A 23,206-nucleotide genomic window follows, 5' to 3' on the forward strand; every position below is an offset into this window, starting at 1 on the left:
TGTATTTTTCTTTTGTTTGTTTGATTATAGTTATATGCATCCATATTTCTTTTAAGGATAGTATATATTAATAACAAAATGTCTGCACCATATCCAAATCCACCATACCCAGCAGCACCATATCCTACTTCTGGTTCAGCACCATACCCAAGTGCAAATGCTAGTGCACCCTTGAATAGTCGACCATATCAACCTCCAATGTCGAAATTAGAACTAAAAGTATCTTGCAGGTTAGTTGGCTCCTTTCCTTTTTGTTTGCTTGTTTGTTTGTTTGTTTTAATGTGAGGGAGAAGTTTTCACAGGTGGGAAATTTTTAAAGCGTTGGGCCATGCTGAATTTAACAGATCATCTTATTTCCGCTTTAATTTTGCAGAAAGGACTTTAATGTTTTATATAGCATTAATTAAAAGAACTTTAAATTGATTTGTCATATTTTGTCTTTGCCAAATTTACATTTTTTTTCCTTATAACATGTACAGTATCTTTGTACTACAAAAATTTTGGAACAAGAGTAGCAATCAAAAGGACGTAATCGAAAAAGATGCTTACTAGTTACTAATGTTTACTAATTACCGTAAATGATGGATTATGCGCCCAGGGCACTTGTTTAAAAATTTTATCTTAGCAGGAGCACTTATTTGGCAGGGGGTGTTAATTCAGCAGGGGCGCTTATAAATTTTTTTTCAGTAAAACAATCTTTATTTTCATAATTTTTTATAAATAAAAAATAGAAATACAAACAAAAAAGAAAGAAATGTTTTATGAATTTTGAATATTTTTATCATCATCATCGTTGTTGTTTTTTTTTTTGATCTGAATAAGTGCTCCTTTTCTAAAGAAGAGCTACTAATTTACAAATTTGACTGTGGGGTGCTTATTTGACATGGGCACTTATTGGGCATGGGACGCTTATTCTGTCATTTACGGTAAATAAAAGTTCAAGGCACTAATATTATCAGAGTCAATGAAACTATTGCAGTGCACTTTTAAGTTTGATGCCAAATAACTTGGAAATAAGTGGCAATAGCATCATCTCCTTCATAGGTAACTAGGGACCACTTTGGACCAAAAGGAGACTAATTTTCTAAAGTTGAATCCTTCTTGCGGTTTCTGAACAGACTTGTTGATGACATCATCGAATACCTTTAAACCTCAAATTCTCTTCAACCTATTGTCAAAAGTATATGTTATATTCCTATACAAAATTTGTATATGGATGGGTCATAGCTGACATCAATTTAAATGGCATATCTTTTCCATTTTTCACAAGCTACAATACCTGTTGCTAACATTAGTATGGCCTCTTTTCAAATTCAAATGCCTTAATTTAATTCAAGTTGTTTCATTCACATTTCTATTATCATATCAATGTTGAAATCTTTATTAGCTGTTCTATGTATCTACACTATGGTGGCGTTATTATTATTATTATACAGAAGTTCATCCTATGTGAACATTTCATGCAATAGCCGTAAAAGACTTTTTAGATTAGTGTTTTTGTATAGATTGTGGACATCACTGCTGGAGCTAATTTTTCACATCTTTATTTAGAGATCTTGTTGACATGGATGTGTTTTCTAAATCTGATCCATGTAAGTATATTACTTAATATTCTGCTGTTTATTTAAAATGAAAGAGAACATTGAGGGCAAATTTGGTGTGCCTTATTTACTTGTGATGCTGACTCAGAGATCATACTGAATATCATTCTGACATTTAGATTTCCTGTCCTAAACATCAATGTGCACATCTTTATTTATATTATTCTGGAAAAAATGATTTCAGTAGGAAATATTTAAGCATGAAAGGATCAGCATGTCTTTTTTCATTTGCAAATCACCTCTAAGTATTTTATGTATATGTTATTTTTTATTTATTTAATGTTGTTCTTAGTTGTGGTGGCATACATGCAAGGACAGCGTAAAGAATGGAATGAGGTATGTACATATTATTTGTCTCAATTTAGCCAAAAACAGCTTGACTTGAGTTAACTCTGTTTTTTTATTCCAAATGACAAATATATTAGTAAAAAAAATGAACAGGTTAAACAATACCATTGAATAATTCTTTTTTCAAGAACAGACAACCAAAAGTGATATGCCTCCAAGCATTCTTTACTTTGTCAACTTATAGTTATGACTACTACTAAAAGTTTTTTTTTCTATAGATTGGAAGAACTGAAGTCATTATGGATTGTTTAAATCCAGATTTTGTGAAATCCTTTATTATTGATTATTTTTTCGAAGAACAGCAGATGCTCAAATTTGATGTGTAAGTACACATTCACAAACCCTTCAAATGAAAACATGAAGTTTTGATCTATATAGTTTTGTATTTTCCTTAAAAATGAGTTGAGTGTGAATCCCTGTTTATAATAATCTTTATAATATTAGCCGTGTTTCGTCTGTCCGTCCACAAGAAAAGTGTCGTACAACAGGCACACAAAATACCGTGTAATTTAAGGATGGGTGAACGTGTGGATTTTTCTACGGGTTAACTACTAGTATAATAATACGATATTCCTTCTTTTGTTTGTGTGTTCAAAATGGGATGTTATATTCTTTTAACATTTCTTTAATATTTTCGCAATTTCTTAGGAATCAGGGGGTACCTATAACTATCAATTTTGCACTAACAGAAGAGGCAAGGATGCACAAATAAGAAATGTTGGAAATATGTACCACCAGTAAATCTGAGGACCGGTGGGCCCATTGATTCTTCCACAGGCTAATTGTCTAGTTTATATTATGGAAAACCGGGGTTTGCTATTAAATAATTAAAAAACGTATGCAAGAAAGTGAATGGCCTTGTACAAAATATTCAGCGATTTTAGTAAGCTTTCTTAAAAACTTGATCAGGAATTCTAACCAAAAAAGAAGAAAGTGAAAAACCATATTAACACTGTATTACATTCTTTGTGTAACCTCCCATGTAATACAGGAGTGTAATAGGAGATAGGAGACTAAAAAATATAGGCAACTCCTTAGGTATAAAACTTAGTATTTTTTACTTTTCAAAAAGAACGAGTTCTTTTTTTGGATAAAACTTGTGAAAAATCTCTAAAAAAAGCAATTCTTTTAGTTATTAAGTAAGTATTATTATTTAAGTATTTTAGTTGTGTTCTATGAAGTGCCATGCATTACGCTTTGTTGGAAACAGCATTGGGTTTTTTTCACTTAAGCCACGTTTCTTTTTAACTGCATTTTCTGCTGTAGTGAAAATTTTGTTTTGACAACAACATTAAAAAATAATTTTAAATAATTGCAATCTTAAAATTGTCAAAGATACTTGCAAAGATGACAAAAAGACAGCATATGCATACTGCAAATTAAATGTTTTGTTGTCTTTTTTAGTTATGACTCTGACTCTGATTCAGTTGATCTGAGAAAACAGGTAAGTTCTATTCATTTGTGTGGCATTGAATATTGATTGAATTTACAATCTAGAACAGAACGAGGAATGTTGTGCAGCCAGCAGGCTACAAATCTTAGTTAATATAGGCAAGGTGGACAGCATATAAAATGTCAGTTGCACTTTCATGTCCATGGAATTATCCCCTTATTGAAAGGAAAGGATCAGGAAAAATGGTCATGTTACTGTCAGCAACAATAAGCATAATTTAAGAGTTTGGATTTGGCCAAATAATCTTAGATCCTAAAACCTAAGTTCACTCTGAACATTGAAAAGTTCAAAATGAATAAGTATAATATAAAGATACATAATACATTGAAACCAGTTGTTTTGTCTCATTGTTTACCGGGATGAAGGCTAAAAGAAGGTGTTAGTTTTATTGCTCCATACAAACTAAGTTAACTAGCAGCTGCCTGTTTCACGTTTCAGGATACTTTTGAAAGGAATCTGATGTGGATAATGATCCTAAACTTGTAGAGCTCAAAAAGTTGCTTAACAAGTCATTTTTAATTTTTGAAACAGTACTTTTTGTTCTCTGTCATTCACATGTAACCATTTTGGCACTTCAGTATTCTGCTTAAATTATGTGATATTTGTCCCACAGAAAATTTTCAATCTTTTTCATTGTCATAATTTTGGACCTGCTTGGAGCCATGATTTACCAACACAGAAAGAAACGTTCTAGAGTTTTCGAATACGTTGTACTAGCTATTATAATGCTAGACATTGAACTATGTTTAAGAACTTTTAGCGTAACCATCTATATTTCGTTCGCTAGGACAAATTTTGACTTAGGTATTGGAGTATTTGATTAGAGTCAAAATATTGGGGTAGCAGTTCAGAGACCAAGGTTTGCAGGGGTAAAGTTTTTTTGTGTGAGTGTCTGTTTCTTGCTAGGTTAGGTTTAATTTAATTCCAGAACAGTGTGACTTGTACAATATAAATAATAAACGCTCTAATCTAATTCATTAACGCACTTTTAGGAGTATATTGGTAGGCTGGTGACATCAGTTGGATCCATAGTTGGTGAAAATGGAAGTAAAATTGAGCAGCATCTGCAGTATGTGTCCCTCTCGTAACTTAAGTTTGCACATTTCATTTTGGTAAATTCACTTCATGCATGTTTTTTACCAACATAATACTCTTCATGCACGTTACCATCTATTTATGTAGTGTAATGCAGTAAAATGAATAAAGCATGAACAAGACAATGAGAGAGGATCTTAGCATTTCCACCTATTTTTGCTATGATAATTTTTGCATGAATCAGAAAAATAAAGTAATAAAGCTTGTCTATGTTTTATAACAATGCAGGCTTTAAATGCACGTACTCTGTTCTTAAGTCTAAATTTGTAAGGTTTTCTAAGTGTACTTATGTTTGCTCGATCAGTGTCTCTACCCCATGAAAGCAAATGTTTAAGGATGTAAATAAAATGTAGCTGCAATATTTTGTTTATATACCCAACAATATAGCTATTTAAAATGCTTTTGGATGTGAACAACAAGTAGTCTTTTGAAGCACTTTTAAAAATACGTTTTTTGACCCTTTATTACATCAGACTTCCTAAGCGTGGCAGCGCAAAAAACAATTTCTATAATATTGATTAAATGGAGATGTAAAATAAACAGGACACGTAAAATGTTGAAGACCAAAATATTGGACCCAAGGAAATATAGTAATTAATTTTTGTTGCATTTCAAGACATCAGAATATTCAGTTTTCCCTAGCAATTACATTTTCACATTTTTTTTTATTCTGTTTTAAAGCATTTAAAAAAATATTAACACGAATATGAAACACTTCAATGAATACTCCTAATTGCTTGCGGTATATTGTTGTTATATTTGAATGTAATTTAAAAAGGGCACTCTGTACAATGCAGAGTTAAAGAAATATGGAAAAAGTAAAATGGAGTATCTAAAAAAGTTTTGTGGCTTTTTGTAAGGACTAATTCTTAGAGTCATCAGAAAACATCCCGAATATAAGAACGATTAAAAAAGCTAAAAAAGGGGGAATAAAAGCTTAAAAAAGGTAAGTATAATAAGATACCTGCATCTTGTTTATGCAATACTTGGGACAAAAAAAACCTGCTCAGGTAATGCAGGCTAACTAACTGAAAAAGCGTTATTCCATCAAGTGGTGAAAATAGGTAAGATTTGTTTAAATCAAGTTAGATTTATTGGGGTTATATGAAGCACTTTTTATCCGAACACGATTATTTAAGATTGAGCATAGTTAGTTCTACGCCAAATGCATTATTTGAGCAAACAAAACCAGCCACTAAGTTTATTTCACCCTTGCTTAAGCTTTTTTGTCCTTCTTTTTCATGCTTAGAACACCAACTGTCAAAGATACTGAAAGGTCTGTAACATAAAATAAATTTTATCATTATTTATTTTATAATATAGAGTAGTGACAATTCATAAAATAGATTCACTCATCTAACCACAAACACAATATCTCGTGGAGGGATTAGTTACACCTTATTGTAGCCTTTTTATCGCCTTACCACTTGCAACACATTTAAAGACTTGTATTTTTTTTATTGCGATTTTTTTTCATTTACTTCTCTGAATACTTTTAATTTTATGATATCTGTGCCATTTTTTATATTTTGGTGATTAAAATTGAATCAACACAGATGGTTTGAGGTTATAGGTTAGGCAAACATCGTAAATATTTTCTGTTCTAGTACCCGGCCAATTGTCAATTTGAATATTACGATTTGGCAGATTGGTAAATCTTTCGTTTCTCTTTTAAAAAAAATTTTTTTAGGCGCGACTGCGACCACTTAAGTTTTTTGGCTCTTACAACCCAATGCGGTAAAAGAAATATAAAAGTTTACCCTACTTAGAAAATTACTGTTGCCTTTTCATTAAATTTCAGGCAATGGGTTGAATAAACAGCACATGTTGTTGGTCTGTGTTTTATTACAGTCGCTTGATTCGATGATTTAAAAATGATGCCGCTATTACTTAGTGGAAAGACTTAAGAAATTCCAATGTTTTTTTTGGGTTGACCAATTGATATGAGTAGACAAATATTTGCGATGTCCATTTTACTACACTGCAATTGACATTTATGTATTATCGTAATTCTTGTTTTGCAGGAATGATAAGTTCACTCGTAAAAGTCCTGGCAAGATTATAGGTAGGTTATATGCTTTATATGTCATATTTGAAGAATTTTGTTATTTGTGCACCAGTTCTTCTTTTGAAAAAAGCATATTTCATCTTTTAACTCCTAGTGGTTGTGAGAATATTGTTGGGTATTTCACTCCTTTTTGGCTTACCCGAACTGATATTAAATTAATTCTAAAAATTTTGTGGCAAGCTAAAAAATTTTTTGATTTTGACAAAACCCAAAGACAGCTTTTTGGCAGGTTGTGTCCAATTCTTTGAGAAATCTAGTAACCGATTTACCCTAACCCTAAATAGCAAACTGTCTTGCCAAAGGTGGAATGGTGTCTTCGACATCTAATAATTTTCAGGTTCGTTGTAATGTGTTTGTCTTAGTAACATTGTAAAAACATCTTGCTTCGTTGCTTACTACTGGCTCCGGTTTTTAGTTGTTGGGTTATGGAAATTGTTTAGGTTTTTTTCTTCTCGTTGATTTTCTCCAATTAACCGTTTGGTTGAAAACAAGTGGCCACCGTGGTCTGTCGTAAGATGTTTTAAGCATTTTGGTTGACTCATAGTTGTTAAACCCGGGTCAGTATACACCGATATTGCACGTAGATCAGAAAAAATAATGTTTTTAATGTAAACAAGTGCAACAAAAATGTTAATAAGCATTGGAATTGATTTTATATCTAGTTCTTGCAATACATCTAGTAATTGGCTTATCACATATAAAAGAAATCAATATCAAGTTTCACTCTCCAACATCTAAGAAACTTCTAAGATCTAGAAGTTTCTTGAAAGTAGCTAGATAGGTACCTTTATTTTTTCTAAGAAAAAGGATGGTGAGTACTCTGAAAATACCAAATACAAGAACGAGGAATTTATACCAAAAATACATTCTCCTGGATTTCTATGGCAGTGATATTGAAATATTACTTTTTCTGTGTTTTATCATGATTGCACTTAAATCTTGTTTCTCATATAAATATATAATAGTATATTTTTTTGTTTTAGTTCGAGCTGAAGAAGTTAGTTCTAATAAGGTAAACACATTTATTACGCTACCCTTCTTATAGTCTTGATGATTTTTTCGATGAATCATTGTATTGCGCTTTATATCAGTTTGGTGGACAATTTACGTTCTTTTAAATTAGTAGGTCTGTCAATTTTGGTCAAACTTTTACACCCTTCGTACAATTGGAGTAGTAAAGTTAAATACATATTGAAGACCTCATACAAACATGAGTGTATGTTGCTATTTGATCGACTGCTTGTATTTTTTTGGTCAACACATCAATACTAAGATGTTCATAGTGTATAAATTGTGATTATACCATATTATATAATTTTGGTGCAGTAAAGGAATTGTATTTTATTCGTAATAATTTATGCGCAACTTTAACTCCCCCCCCCCTACAATTAAGAAAGAAAAAATACTAAATTCTGGTTTAGTTTCATTCTGAACGTGCTACCCGTAATTTCTGTACTAAGTTTCGTCCAAACTGTTTCAAAAACTAATACGAGGGAAGTGTCTCACCAAACAAGTTTTTTTTTCGCAGGATATTGTCACGTTAGAATTTTGTGGAAAAGGACTGGATAAGAAAGATTTTTTTGGGAAATCAGATCCGTATTTGCTGTTTGAAAGATGCAATGAGGACAACACGTATGTATTTCTTTTTTATTGTAAAAGTGTACGCCAGAAACGTTATATCATAAATGAGCTCCAATGCGTGGGTGATCTAATTAGCACATGATTTTAGCCAAGGCAAAAACAAGGCAAAAAAGCATTACATAAATGCAGGGGTATATTAATAACCCTCTTCCAATCTGATCTAGACTGTGTTAGATCTAAACTGAAGTTCTTCCTCTGCATCAAGTCTGTTCTATTACCCCCTGCCAAGTCTTTTTCGGTCTACCTTCGGGCTTTGTCCCAAGAACTATAAAGTTGTTACACTTATATCAAGTAACAAATAACAAATATATCAACAAATATAGCCGAGATGTAAAAAAAAGTGCTAACAAATTTTCATATAGTTTGTTTAACTAAACATTTTTTTTCACATATACACTCTGTCTGCCAGCCAGTCTGTCGCGCTATCTAGAACATGCACGATATCTCTAATATCATGCACGATATCTCTAATATCATGCACGATATCTCTAATGCCGTGCAATCTCGAAGAAGAACTTTGTTTCGGTCACCATTTACGGTCTTGCTAACTGAGATTTGAATCTAAATGGTTTTCAAATAAACTGAATAGCAAAATTCTTTTCTTTTTCACTTTGCTCTTTATATTATTTGTTTTAATTGGGTTTATTACCCGTAGCCAACTTTAGGTGTCTTATTATATAGGCTTGCTTTTGTAATTTTTTTAAATCTCAATTTGCTAAAAAAGATACAACCCTGCTATCTCAAATTTTTCCAGGTGTAATCCAGCTATCTCGAAAATTCCGCTATCTCAAGTTTTTTGTTCCGTCCGCTTTTAGTTCGAGATAGCGGGACTTCACTCTATTGCAATAACCAGGAATATCACCGGTAAAATTGTGTTTTCCTCACTTCTGTTACTTTTTTATCATATTGAGATGGTTTTTCGTTTAAACTTATTTCGGATTTAATCCGTTGTTGGCGTCATTATGCTCAGGAGTGCGTTGCCTATTTAAAAGGATCGAGGAATAAGAGTTTTACAGCTGTTATACCCTTTATTTAGGTTACCACCGATTTCTTTTCGGATGGAGCAATTATGATAACCTCAAAACTCACAATTTCACCGACTACAAAACTTTCCCTATGAGTCCCTATTACAAGTTGGATTATTTTACTGACAAGTAACTTAAAGTTAAAATCACTCTGATATTTTTCGCTTTTCGCGGGGCAATCGGATTTGATAGCAAAAAGCTTTTTTAACCTTGTTTGTTTTATCTTAGCACTCTCTTATAAAAGTTAAGCAGGCAAAAAGAGATATTTTTTCTTTAATACTAATGTTGTATATGTGTTTTGAAATTAATTCTTTTAAAATGGAAGGTAAGCTTAAGACAACCACATTTAAAATGTCACATGTGCTAAACTTTAGAGAACAATCAATAGAGAACAAAAAAGAAAATTAGAATAATGACCAGCTTTTTAAGGTGGAAGATTCACAACAATACGAGTTTGAGTAAAATGAAAGAATATCCCCTGCTATGGTTACGCACAAAAGAAAATTTTACATCTACAACACCTGAAACGTTCCACATAGATTCACAAAAGATCAGGGTAATGAATTTTCTGTGAAAATAAAGCTTCGTCCGTTTATCTTGTGTTGCCAACCGATTTTAGCAAATTCTCTGTATCTAAAGAGTAAGTCAGAGTGCTCTTTTTTCGTTGGCGTGATGAGAAAAAATCTGTAGTGATATATTGGTGATATATTGGTCTTCACTGCTACGCTAATTATAATAATTGTAGTTGGATGCATTGCACTGCCAGCTGAAATCTAATCTAATCAATGGATGCAATTCGACTATACTGCCAGGTGAAATCTAATCAATGCGATTCCAACCACAATAGCAACATCTGCATTTAAATTCAACACAAAATGCAAACAACGATAAAACCAACAGAATAAGTTCAATGGTGGTTAAAATAAAAAACGCTATGAAGAAGTTATACTCTACTCTTAAGCTAACCCCATCAGTTTCTTTATAACTTATAGTGAAAAACATAGTACGTTTTCCATCATTCTTTTCACTCGGACCAAGACTTGATACTTGCTTGGTATTGTTTTTGATAGTACCTAAATGCGCAGAAAACGAAAAAGGTGTTTCATTCTTTTGAAATTGATTCAATAGTTTCTAGTTTCTTCAAGTCAAACAGATTTGATTTAAAAAAAAAACTGTGACCTTCAATAAGTTGTACGTCGTGGTTACATTTGTACAATACATTGTACAAGAATATACAATTGTGTAATATATATTGTAGCAAAAAATAAAATTTACAATAACACCACCAGAAAAAAAACACTTTTCCTTGTCCGAGTAAATTAAAACTTTTTACACACACCAATTCAATGATGCTGAATATGATCTTATAGTCAAAACATCAAAATTTTAAATATATAAGTCTGGAAGCCTGCGATTTTTAAAAGAATGTGACGAGGCGAATATGGATGTTGGACATAGTTTGATCTACACCCAAAAAAAAGTAAATTTTCCAAAAAGATTTTTAGGAAGCTATGATAATTTTTTTTAGATATTCCACTGTTCACAAAACAGAAGTTATCAAAAATACGTTAAATCCTACGTGGAAATCATTTCAAATTCCAGCTCAAACGCTTTGCAATGGTGACTTTCAACGGTATGGGAGAACATTTGGAACACTCTCGATGTTTTAAAGGGAACCCGAGGTATAAAGTTATGTTGGAGTTATATTATAGAGCTTAAAAAGTTGGTTAACAAGTCTTTTTAAATTTTTTAACTGAGACGAGCAAAAAGTGTCATTTTAGCAAAAATCAATTTACCTTTATAGTATCAATGCGTAAAGGTTGAATGCACAACAATTACTAAAATTACTGATGACAAATAAAATATCAACATTTGCTATTACTTAAATATGACATCATAATTTATGCAGCATAATTAAATCTGAAATTCTTCAAATGTGAGTATCTTAAAAAAAGTAAAGAACTTTTATAAAGATTAAAAAAACTTGTTAGCTAACTTTTTAAAGATAAGTCCAACATCATTTTATACCTCGGGTTTTCTTTTTAATATCTCTTAGAGCATAGAACCACATACATAACCTTAAAGGTTCTTAGTTGATTGTAATAGGCCATATTACAGCTTGTAACGGCATGGGCACTAAGTTGCTGGTGTTGTTAGGGCCTGGGTCTGACGATAACGACTTGGCACATTAAGCTCAGTTTAAACTTGTCGAGAACAACTTCTAACTAGAGCGCATGATTAAGTAATGAATTAAGTAATGACAATTTGAATTTAAAAGTTTCCATATGAAGAACATGCGTTTCACTACTCACTTTATGTTTCTTATAAAAACCTTGTTTAGAACATTGAGGCTGCGTTTTTGCCAAAAATTAAGAACATATTAGGAAGTTCGGCCTGAATTTGATACTTTTTTAGGACTTTGAAAATTTCTTGTTTTGACTGGGATAGCGACGGAAGGTAAGAATTATTTTTTTAAAACATTTTTTATAAACGTTTTTTTAGAAATGGTGTTCAAGTTCTACATTGTAACATTTGCTATTGTTTTATTTCACAAACGAGCTTTAATAAACGCCCATCTATTCTCCTTAAATATACTTCCCAGTAAAAAAGTGTACTAGAACTTAACGCCATTGAAATTGGACGCCACTTCTTGGATAAACATCCCCTCTCGATTGCTGTAAATATGGGGAGATGTGAATTTTAATTTCTTTTTCTTCTCCTTCAAGTGACATGATTCTTCTTTGATAATACCCCCAGGTTAGAATATATTAGACTTTTCTTTTGATGTTATCATTTTTATTCTCTCTCTGCTTATCTTGTTATAAAAATGTATGTGCAACAATAGACCACTTCCCATCGTCTCATTCCTGTAGGTAAGTAAACCAAAGACCACAATGTAAACAACATGACACAATGTAAGCAACAGACTACAATGTAAACAACAGACTCTAATGTAAACAACAGACTACAATATAAACAACAGACCACAATGTAAACAACATACTACAATGTAAACAACAGACCACAATGTAAACAACATACTACATTGTAATCAACAGACTACTATGTAAATAACACACCACAATGTAAATAACAGACCACAATGTAAACAACAGACTACAATGTAAATAACAGACCACAATGTAAACAGCATACTACAATGTAAACAACAGACTACGATGTAAACAACAGACTACAATAAAAACAACAGACCACAATGTAAACAACATACTACAATGTAAACAACAGACCACAATGTAAACAACATACTACATTGTAATCAACAGACTACAATGTAAACAACAGACTACAATGTAAACAACAGAACACAATGTAAACAACAGACTACAATGTAAATAACAGACCACAATGTAAACAACAGAACACAATGTAAACAACAGACTACAATGTAAACAACAGACTGCAATATAAGCAACAGACTACAATGTAAGCAACAGACTACAATGTAAACAACAGACTACAATGTAAACAACAGACTACAATGTAAACAACAGACTGCAATATAAGCAACAGACTACAATGTAAGCAACAGACTACAATGTAAGCAACAGACCACAATGTAAACAACATACTACAATGTAAACAACAGACCACAATGTAAACAACATACTACATTGTAATCAACAGACTACAATGTAAACAACAGACTACAATGTAAACAACAGAACACAATGTAAACAACAGACTACAATGTAAACAACAGACTACAATGTAAACAACAGAACACAATGTAAACAACAGACTACAATGTAAACAACAGACTACAATGTAAACAACAGACTGCAATATAAGCAACAGACTACAATGTAAGCAACAGACTACAATGTAAACAACAGACTGCAATATAAGCAACAGACTACAATGTAAACAACAGACTGCAATATAAGCAACAGACTACAATGTAAACAACAGACTACAATGTAAACAACAGAACACAATGTAAACAACAGACTACAATGTAAACAACAGACTACAATGTAAACAACAGACCACAATGTAAACAACAGAACACAATGTAAACAACAGACTACAATGTAAACAACAGACTACAATGTAAACAACATACTACAATGTAAACAACAGACTACAATGTAAATAACAGACCACAATGTAAACAACAGACCACAATGTAAACAACAGACCACAACGCAAACAACAGACCACAATGTAAACAACAGACTACAATGTAAACCACAGACAACAATGTAAACAACAGACTACGATGTAAACAACAGACTACAATGTAAATAACAGACCACAATGTAAACAACAGACCACAATGTAAACAACAGACCACAACGCAAACAACAGACCACAATGTAAACAACAGACTACAATGTAAACCACAGACAACAATGTAAACAACAGACTACGATGTAAACAACAGACTACAATGTAAATAACAGACCACAATCTAAACAACAGACTACAATGTAAACAACAGAACACAATGTAAACAACAGACTACAATGTAAATAACAGACCACAATGTAAACAACAGACCACAATGTAAACAACAGACTACAATGCAAACAACAGACAACAATGTAAGCAACAGACTACAATGTAAACAACAGACTACAATGTAAACAACAGACTACAATGTAAACAACAGACTACAATGTAAACAACAGACTACAATGTAAGCAACAGACTACAATGTAAACAACAGACTACAATGTAAATAACAGACCACAATGCAAACAACAGACAACAATGTAAACAACAAACCAAAGTAACATTAACCCATATAAAAACAATTTTTGCTTAAAATTAATTAAACTTTTATTAGATAAGAAAATACAGGTAAAAATGTTAAATTTCACTGCCTTTTAGGTCTTGTGCTTCTAAAAGACATGTAAATTTCAATAATTCTACCCATGCGGTCCTTCTTTTTTACCTACTAGGACCTGTGCGCATGTACAAAAAAATCCGCAAAGTTTCATAAACTTTTGTGAACATTGGCAGTTTATATGAAGTATTTTTTCATGTTTCAGCCATGACCTAATTGGTGTATGTGAAACCAATCTTCAAGATTTAATTGATTTTAGAAATGGTAGACCTACGTTTTATGAGGTGAGCAAAACAAATGTTGGAATTCAATGTTTCATACTGTTTAATATTTTAAGGGATTTTTTTTTGAATTAACCAATTAAGAAAAACAAGGAATTTCATAACTATAGTTTGGATAGAGAGTTTATTGGCAGAGACCTAAGGTTAAATATTTATGCACCCCAGGTGCTCGAGAAACCCTCATGCCTGTATAATTATTACTGTTCTTAAAAAAACTGTTAGTCATGCCATATTACCAAATTTTAACGTTTTCTTTGAAAGAAGAAGCTTCGTGAAAGAAGCTGAAACATGAATTAGGGAAATGATAGGGTGCATTCGCGAAAGTTTATTACCTGCGAAAAAAAAAAAATTATTTCCCGATGGTTTAATGTACAAGAGAAATTCCACTTTGTACATTTTAGCAGTATACATTTTAGCACAGTATGTGTAGCAAAATGTAAGGTCGGTGTAGCTAGATTTTAGCTTCTCCTTTTGATATCTGAATTATTTTAAAAATTCTCTTTTTGCAAATTAAGTTTGCGTCTACATTTTGTTTTTTTTGTTCCTAGTGTTGTACATGTAATGATCAACATTAATAACGGCTTGTCATTATTTTTAGCTTATAAATCCGAAGAAGAAGAAATCGAAAAAGAAATACAAACATTCTGGCACAGTAAGTAAACAAACAAACAAAAAATTGCACAATGTGAACGTTGTATTTAAACTTTATTTAGGGTATAGATAAGTTATAACATGTAATTGTCAGGAGTTTGAGAGGTACTGTAATACGGTATTGGTACGTTTTAAATAAGTCTACAGAAAGTACCCGTCTACATGGGTTAAGTTTCAGACCAAGGTTAATATTTCCTGTGTTTGTCTTTTATTACATCTTATTACAGTCTTTTGTTTTATTGCATGTTTTTATTTGATTCTAGATTCACATCATCGATTGTAATATAGTTCAAAAAAACACATTTCTTGACTACATTAGAGGAGGGTACGTACTATCCTTTTCACAGTAGGAATGGTTGTTTGAAAAGCCACATTTTTTGCCTACATCAGCGGAAGATATCCTTTTCATAGTATGAGTATTTTCCTAAAACTAAATCTCTTTTTTATATACCACTTTATAGCCATACTGAGAAATATAATATCTATCAATTTACCTCAGCAATTTACTTGTCCGATATGTGTGTTTTGCGAAAGCCTTTCGCACATAACTTGCTTTAGTCTGACAAATAAAAATATCTTTTAAAACTGTCTTCATTTCTCGCTTGGTCCATGGCAAACCAATGTTTGAATAAAAGCGCTGGATAAATCTGGGAAAATTATCGACAGGCGCGGAATAAAGAGAAGTGAAAAAGTGAATCTGTATTTCTAATTTTAGGTTGTCTTTAAATTTCGTCGTCGCCGTTGACTTCACTGCTTCGAATGGTATGTACTAGGATATATTGAGTAAACAGTCGTGGTTTGTGCGTTAAACTGAGTTGTTTGTCGCACCCGTGGTGCAGGGGAGGGGGGTGTCGGGGTTGCAAGTGAGCATTTATTTGCGTGAGCCGACGCCCTTAAGTAGAGTTTAAAATTCTTTTAGAAATAGATCGGGTAAAAACATTCTAAAATGCAAATACAGAGCTCTGGAGTAAATTTGTGTTATTAACAACGGTGTTTTTATTGCTTACAAAATTAATTGACTAATGTGGAATCGTTTAAATGCTATACACTGCTTTCGCAAAAGCAGCAATTTGGCAGGAGGAAGGGTCTGCCCTTAGATTGGAAGGGCAGACCCGCAACGGTAACTTGCAAGAGAATGAGGGAGTTGGATGGGGGTGGGGTACGGATTGAAAACCTCTTGTAGTTATTGCTTGAAGAGTCAAGAGAAGACTATTGATTAGTATTCTAAACGAACTTAAGCTGTTGTAAAAAAAAGTGTTTGGTAATGTCCACTTTATGGAAGTTAACCGAAATGTTCACACAAAATCGAAAAGGTCCTCCGCGTTTAAAGAGATGCGTTGTGAAAGATTTCTTAAGGAAATTTGGCCAGGACAAATCAGATTGTCTGCTTGATGGAGGTGCCCGTTTTTAGAGGTTTCCGCTTGCTAAAGGTGCCCGGTTGTAGAGGTTTCTGGATAAAGTTAGTTGTGTTTTAGGTTATCCGTCTGATCGCAGCTCACTTCACTACAATAGCGAACAGTTTCCCAGCCAGTACGTTGAAGTTCTGCAAGCTATAGGAGGGATTATTGAAGATTACGATAGGTACGTTGTCCTGTAAACAGCTTGTGTGACTTAGAAGGATGGCTTAAATCTTACCTCCCACTCCCAATTCGAAATGTTCATAATATATTAGTTTTAAAAAAACCATTTGTTTAGCAAAAACGTATTTTAAAAATCAGAAATTTAACCTTAGAGCTTGTGAGCTTAGAGCTCACTTCGTTCACTCTTTCCCTGCCGTATTGAAATGGTTTTTTGTCCGAAAAATATTTTGCATTTATTCCGATTTTGACGTCAGTATGTTGCTCAGTAGTCCGCTACTGGTATGAATGGTTTGTATTTTGCCCGTTTGTGTTTTTAGAGACTTAATTTCAGATGGAGCAACAAATCTAACGTCAAAACCCGAAGTTTTACCGACGTTGTTGATATGTACAAAAAAATTCCCCATAAATCCCCGTAATGACATCTGCCGCTTTACTCTGGAGTTTTTATTTAAGATAGCGATCGGATTTGCATGCATGTAGCTGGTTTTACCTTTAAACCTTTGAATACTCTCATAAATGTAAATCAGACAAAAAGAAATAGTTTTTTTTTCTTTAATACTAATGTTATGAATATTTTGAGATTAAGTTGTTTTAAAGTTGGAGGTAAGCTTATAATATTTTGAGATTAAGTTGTTTTAAAGTTGGAGGTAAGCTTATAATATTTTGAGATTAAGTTGTTTTAAAGTTGGAGGTAAGCTTATAATTGGTCTTTTCAAAGTACAGTCTGGAAATATTTATAATTCGAAAAACGCCTGATACAAATTTATTAGTTTTCACAGGATACGTATGCTAGTCAATTATACCCATGAAATCTGAACCCGACTTCATGTTTATAATATGCGCTCATCCATAATAGACTCTCGCCTTTTATGTTCGTAATATACGCCCCTCTCAATTAAAGGCCCTGTGAAATACTGTAGTTTTAAATATACGCCGAAAATAAATCTCAGCGTAAACGAAGACAACTAAATATCCTTTCTTTGGTTTTGTTTTAGCGATAAATTATTTCCAGCATTTGGATTCGGTGCCAAGCTGCCTCCTGACTTCAATGTTTACCACGACTTTGCGTTGGTAAGTTGGAAATGAAAATGTGGAATTAAGATTTATAATCCGTTGTAGTTTAAGTGGCAAATATTTATGGCGTCGCAATCTGTGGTTGCCCATATGTAGCAATATTTAACGACAAGTTATATGCTGTTCATTTAAAAGAAAATGTCTACTGATTGTTTATCGGAAATTATTTTACTACCGTAATGCTTCGAATAAATGCTCCCCTTCTATTAAACGCCCCCCCCTCCCGAATAGACGCCCCTCCTTTTCAGTCATTTTTTAAATAAACGCCCCCCTCGAATAGACGCCCGTCCCTCATAAGGGGAGTTTATGCCAGCCGATAGTAAAAGTATACTTACTTACTTTTTTCCTAAATCTTAGGTTTAAGGTTGGAAATTTAGCTTTTCGCTTTTGAAGTTTATTCTCTAAAACATGTGAATATCTTTTATTTTTTGTTGTGAAGATATATATTATAGGTACCCTTAAAAACTGCAAAAGAGACGAAGTGTAAAAAATTTATTAACCCCCCCCCCCCCCCCTCGAATAGAAACCCCCCTAAATGTCAAAAAATTAATAAACGCCCCGGGCGTTTATTCGAAGCATGACGGTATACACCTTTAAATTGCAGCTCCTTTCGAACCGCCCTTCTAATTTTCTCTGCACCGAACACGCTTTCTTCTTCGGCATTCGCTATGTTAGTTGTTTATTTTCGCTCAAAGTTTATCAAAGTAGATTTGCGATAATCTAATGACCAGATTTAAAAATTTAATCTTATTCACCGACCAAGTTTTTGTTTAATTTTCCTCAACCAAATCTAATATATTTGCTAACCATGAAATATTTCATTAAAAGTGATTTTTCTTAGGACTGATCGTAATATACTTTCGTTGATTATTTCGTTCAATGAGAAAACTTCTCGTTAAGTAATCAACATGTATTTCGTCGTTGAATATTGTTACATATATGGACAACCAAAAGAACCTACACTAGAATCCAACGAACTTACAAAATAATTCAAAGTCGTGTGGATAAAAAAAAGTGTTGTCATTCCAATGCTAGCCATTTTATATATCTGTGGTACCATTTAGAACTTTAATCCATCCAATCCTGTCTGTCAAGGTGTAAACGGAGTAATAGCTGCTTATTACAACACGGTCAGGAATGTCCAGCTTTACGGTAGGACTAATTACATAGTGATTTTTCTATGTTGAAGGAACCAAATAAAGATGGCTATGTTTTTATGTTCAGGTCCAACAAACTTTGCACCAATCATCAACAGTACAGCTAGGTATAACCAATTTTATATCCGACTTGTTGTCTTGTGGTAGAGCGTTGGCTTCCAGTGTTAAAGGTCGTGGGTTCAATCCCCGGTCGAGTCATGTGTGTGTATCGTTTTTTTCTGCTTAACGTTTAGCACGCTAATAGGATTGATATCTTAGGCTGTTGTGTGTTGAGTGAATTTTCTTCTTTCACGCCTTCCGTAGTTGAAATGGGAGCTTTAAATGTACTGAAACCCCTTCGCAGGACCCTCATTTATTACAGTACCAATAGGAACTAAAAATTTTAGTTTTTATCAACTTTGAAAAAAAAATTATAAGGGTTATGTCGCTTTTCTATACATATCAGAATGGGAAGAACCTTTGTTTTTTTATCAAATAAGTTATACAAAACGCGCGTGAAACGAGAAAGTATCGTCTACGACTTCAGTCGTTTCTTTCTTATCAAAAAGGATACCAATACTAAACTAGCTATTATATGAATTTATTTCATTAGATTTATTTTTTAATAGAATGGCGCGTGATTGTGTCCAATCTGGTGGCGGTGCATCCCAGTAAGTAATATAGTTCGTTTGTGTTTACTTATTTTTCTTTTATTGTCTCTATTCTGCTCTGCGAAGGAGGGCTGACATCTATTTCGTACGAGGAAATCCAAAAACCATTCCATTTTTAAGAAACTACTTTCTACCCCCGCCCCCCTCCTTTTAAACATTTACATTCATGTTTTATGAAACTCAATCAAAAATTGATGACATCAGCATAAATAACAAATTTAGGCCATGTTCCAGCTCTTTAAACTATATCCCTGTAAGAAATGAAGTAAATTTTACATATAATACCATTTTTACATCTTCTTTAAACTTCAGCAGTACAAGTAGTTTTTAGATATCATAACTTTCAAAATTTTACTTGTAGAAGTAATTTTTACTCTTCTGGTCTTTAAAATACACACCTACAAATAATTTCAGAATAACAAACGTTTTTTAACAATACATTCCATAGAATATGTTAGTATAGGTCACAATTTGTATTCCTGAATTACACAGTTGGCAACCCCTAGCTACCAGACTATTAAACAACAATTTTGTGTCTTTGTGCTTGCAAAATCTTGATTGATTGATTGATTGATTGATTGATTGATTGATTGATTAATTGACATTTTCTTCTACTTACAGATACTTTGTCCTTCTAATCATCACAGATGGTATTATATCAGACATGCCACGAACAAAAGAAGCTATAGTTGAGGTGATGTTTTATTTTGTTCTGGTATACGCTTCATCTGTTGCTTCATTTCAACACATATTGATTTAAAGAAAAGTTGAATGCTCTACAAAATATGAAACTAAAATGCTTAATTATTCATGTTTCCAGAGAAGTTCGCTTGTGAAGTTAAAGTTATGTATTTTATGCTAATACCCGTATTCTGTTTAAGTATGGCTGCTGTAAACACTTCGTGCTAAACGTGCACGAAATAGCCATGCTAAAGTATGCACGACGGGCGAACCCGTAGGTTTTTGCACGTGTTTTCCACCCTCTTGTGTTAATCCCTTATCAATAAAAGTCGGGATTTTGCAAACTCTCAATTTTAACTAACCTACCATGAAAATATCCGACCTTTGACTTTCTATTTGTAACCCTCTCTGCCACTACACCATTTCCGCTTATAAAGAACAAAATAAGAACTATTTCCGGCTGAATATATATTATGTTACGCTTGAGTACTTTTTTTTTGTTTTAAGAACTAGTTTATTGTATTTTTAGGCATCTTCATTACCAGTCTCTATTATTATTGTTGGTGTAGGAAAAGCTGATTTCGATGGTAATGATAATTGTGTCCCTACTTTGTTGCTAAGTAATCTTTTGATTGTTGTGAAAGAAAGCAGAACGAAGTGGTGTTAAACACCTTTGTGCGTAAAATATCGCAAACTATATTCTTGATTCGTGACAACTTTTATTATCGTTAATACTTTTATTTATTTAGCTATGGAAGAACTTGATGGTGATGACGTCAAATTGTCTCATAATAACAAGTACGCCCAAAGAGACATCGTTCAGGTATAGGAGAGGGCGATATAACATAATGTCAATTGACTGATATTTTTATCGTATTATTGTTTTGAGTTATCAAAACCAAAAAAATACTGTTCAACTTCGATTTATTGTTTTTCTGTTAAAATAACGTAGAAGCTTGGTTACTCGGGCCAGTACTTATTTGAATTTCCCGTTTATTCGAAATAATTTTTTTCCTTGGCAGCTAAAACCATATGAAATATTTTTTTGACCAAGTTACTAACTGCATAGCAAATATATAAGAGCTTCTTATTTTCACTTCAAAAATATTAAGACGAATTTATATGATATACTTACCTTACTTTTAACTTAAAATTTGTAAGAAAATAAACTTTAAACCTTTTGAACTAGCTATCTATCTATATCCTTCGAAATTTTGCATAGAAACACAAGTATATTGCACATAAAACCAGTCGAAGCCACAACAATGACTTTAAAATCTTTTTAGAGGTATTAATTATCTTCTTAAAGCTTGTAGGAACTAACATAACATTTTTAACAAATACAGCTCCTCGTGTTGCGTCTAACAAACTTTTGATTTACTGATATTTAATATATTTTACAGACCGTAGCTTATTTTACTGCCAAGAAGAATACTGAAGGAAAGTTTCAATTTTTTAGAAAAAAATAAATAAAAAGTAACAAATTTACATAACAAATTAATTATTCATAAACTGGTTGTCTAGACGTCTATCTAAATCTAAAGTGTGTATAATTTCTTGCACATTGACCTTTTGAGTGGTCCATTTTTTCTACACGCCATTTTTCGTAACTAAAAATTAGTTGAAAATTAGATTCCCTTTTAAATCCGATCCGTTCCGAGGCGAAAAAAACATACAAGTGGAAATCCAGCTTTACCTGCTCATCTTAATCTTTAGATTTTTCACATACGTTTTTAGTTCGTTCCATTTCGAGATTTTATGGAAGGTGGTGTGTATGACCCAGCAAGCGGTGTTCGTCTTGCGAAAGATGTATTGCACGAACTTCCTGATCAAGTGACAGAATACATGGAACAGAATAATATCAAACCAAATCCTCGACCTTACTAGAAATATCTTGAGGACACACCCATGACGCCTATAACATATTGCATGGTCAAACGCACGGAGAAGAAGAACTGTTAAAAGGCTCTAAGAATTAAAATACAAGCTGGTCATGATTGAAAAGAAGAGCGTCAGTCGCATTCATGTATTTGCGAGAAGTAGCTATTTTATCAGCTAATCGTTGGATAACAATGGAGAACTGTTTGTAATGTGGAAAGCCTGATAAAAATTGGTCCAACAAGACATTCGCGGACGGAAATTATAAACGGTGCCAAATGTTCAACTAAACGTCACTCAATTGGTGTTTACTTTGATATAACATAGCTACATGTTTAAAAGTTTTTTGACGTCCCATGCTTGACTCAGATGTTTAAAAGTTTTTTGACGTCCCATGCTTGACTCTGAAATCTTTTTTTTCTTTTTTATATTAGAGTATGAGGTAAAATCATTGTAGTAATGTTTGTTTTAAATGTTCGTTATCCAATTTTAGTACTAACATTTTTAGCACTACCTGAAAGCTATGACAAAAAACCAAAAAAAATTGAGTAAATGATTATTAAGCTTTTTTTAGCGTACCTGTCTTATCGTTTCAAACATTTCTAACATAATTTAGCGGTCAACATTTTCGTCATCCAGCAAAAGATTTGTCGTTTTCAACCGCCGAAATAATTCGGCCGGATATATGTAGAAAATTATTTTTTTCTTAACATTACTTTTCAATTCATTTTTCTTATTCATCAATTAGCTATATGCCATGTTTTTCTGGCATTCTCTTAATCGATAATAAAATCTCAAAAATTGTCCACATTTTCGTTGACAATGTATATGTGGATAAGGTGTATATGTTACCAACAACACGTCTGTTTTACATTAGCAATTAAAACGAATTTTTTTTAGCATAGATTGTTTTTTTACAAAAGAACAGCTGAAGTACAAATCTTCAGTTTTATGCGTCATCTACACTGTAATATAGATTTATACATATATTTTATTATTATTAAAATTTACCAATTTTATTTACTTGTGTTACCATGATGTGTCACGTGATTTCTCTATCTCCTCATGGCCACGTAAAAATCTTCAAAAGAAGGAAGCATGTCCAAATAAAGATGGTTTAATTTAACGGGTTAAAGAAGCTGTTTTTAATCAGCTATTTAGAGAGTTTATCAGTCTCATATCAAGTATTTTCTCAGCTTATATAAAACGT

The 23,206-nt window shown here is 32.6% G+C and overlaps 1 protein-coding gene across 3 annotated transcripts; it reads left to right on the plus strand.

Annotated features, from left to right (window-relative positions):
• Positions 1-35: 35 nt before the first annotated feature.
• On the plus strand, positions 36-23,029 carry LOC130625887 (copine-9-like). Of its 3 annotated transcripts, XM_057441009.1 has the most exons (25): positions 36-230; positions 1,552-1,592; positions 1,894-1,937; positions 2,168-2,271; positions 3,354-3,393; positions 4,395-4,471; positions 5,747-5,773; positions 6,522-6,562; positions 7,549-7,577; positions 8,094-8,197; positions 10,760-10,864; positions 11,647-11,688; positions 14,250-14,328; positions 14,924-14,977; positions 15,240-15,301; positions 15,692-15,738; positions 16,452-16,557; positions 17,552-17,627; positions 18,695-18,782; positions 18,855-18,894; positions 19,396-19,437; positions 20,059-20,131; positions 20,648-20,705; positions 20,868-20,941; positions 21,856-23,029. In XM_057441009.1, exons 1-25 carry the CDS (start codon positions 79-81, stop codon positions 22,003-22,005), a joined length of 1,755 nt encoding a protein of 584 aa, XP_057296992.1. In that variant the 5' UTR covers positions 36-78; the 3' UTR covers positions 22,006-23,029. The 3 variants fall into 3 exon arrangements, with proteins under 3 accessions (XP_057296992.1, XP_057296994.1, XP_057296993.1); XM_057441011.1 differs by lacking the exon at positions 11,647-11,688; XM_057441010.1 differs by lacking the exon at positions 5,747-5,773.
• The last annotated feature ends 177 nt before the right edge of the window (positions 23,030-23,206 follow it).

The sequence above is a fragment of the Hydractinia symbiolongicarpus genome, chromosome 14, assembly GCF_029227915.1.
Source record: "Hydractinia symbiolongicarpus strain clone_291-10 chromosome 14, HSymV2.1, whole genome shotgun sequence".
Lineage (NCBI taxonomy): Eukaryota > Metazoa > Cnidaria > Hydrozoa > Anthoathecata > Hydractiniidae > Hydractinia > Hydractinia symbiolongicarpus.

What these genes read in the sequence shown, in the direction of transcription:
- LOC130625887 (XM_057441009.1), top strand. Translation starts at nt 79, where the DNA reads ATGTCTGCACCATATCCAAATCCACCATACCCAGCAGCACCATATCCT. An exon ending in GTTTTCTAAATCTGATCCAT is followed by an intron (nt 1,593 to 1,893) that starts GTAAGTATATTA and finishes TGTTGTTCTTAG; the next exon opens with TTGTGGTGGCATACATGCAA. An exon ending in CAGTTGATCTGAGAAAACAG is followed by an intron (nt 3,394 to 4,394) that starts GTAAGTTCTATT and finishes ACGCACTTTTAG; the next exon opens with GAGTATATTGGTAGGCTGGT.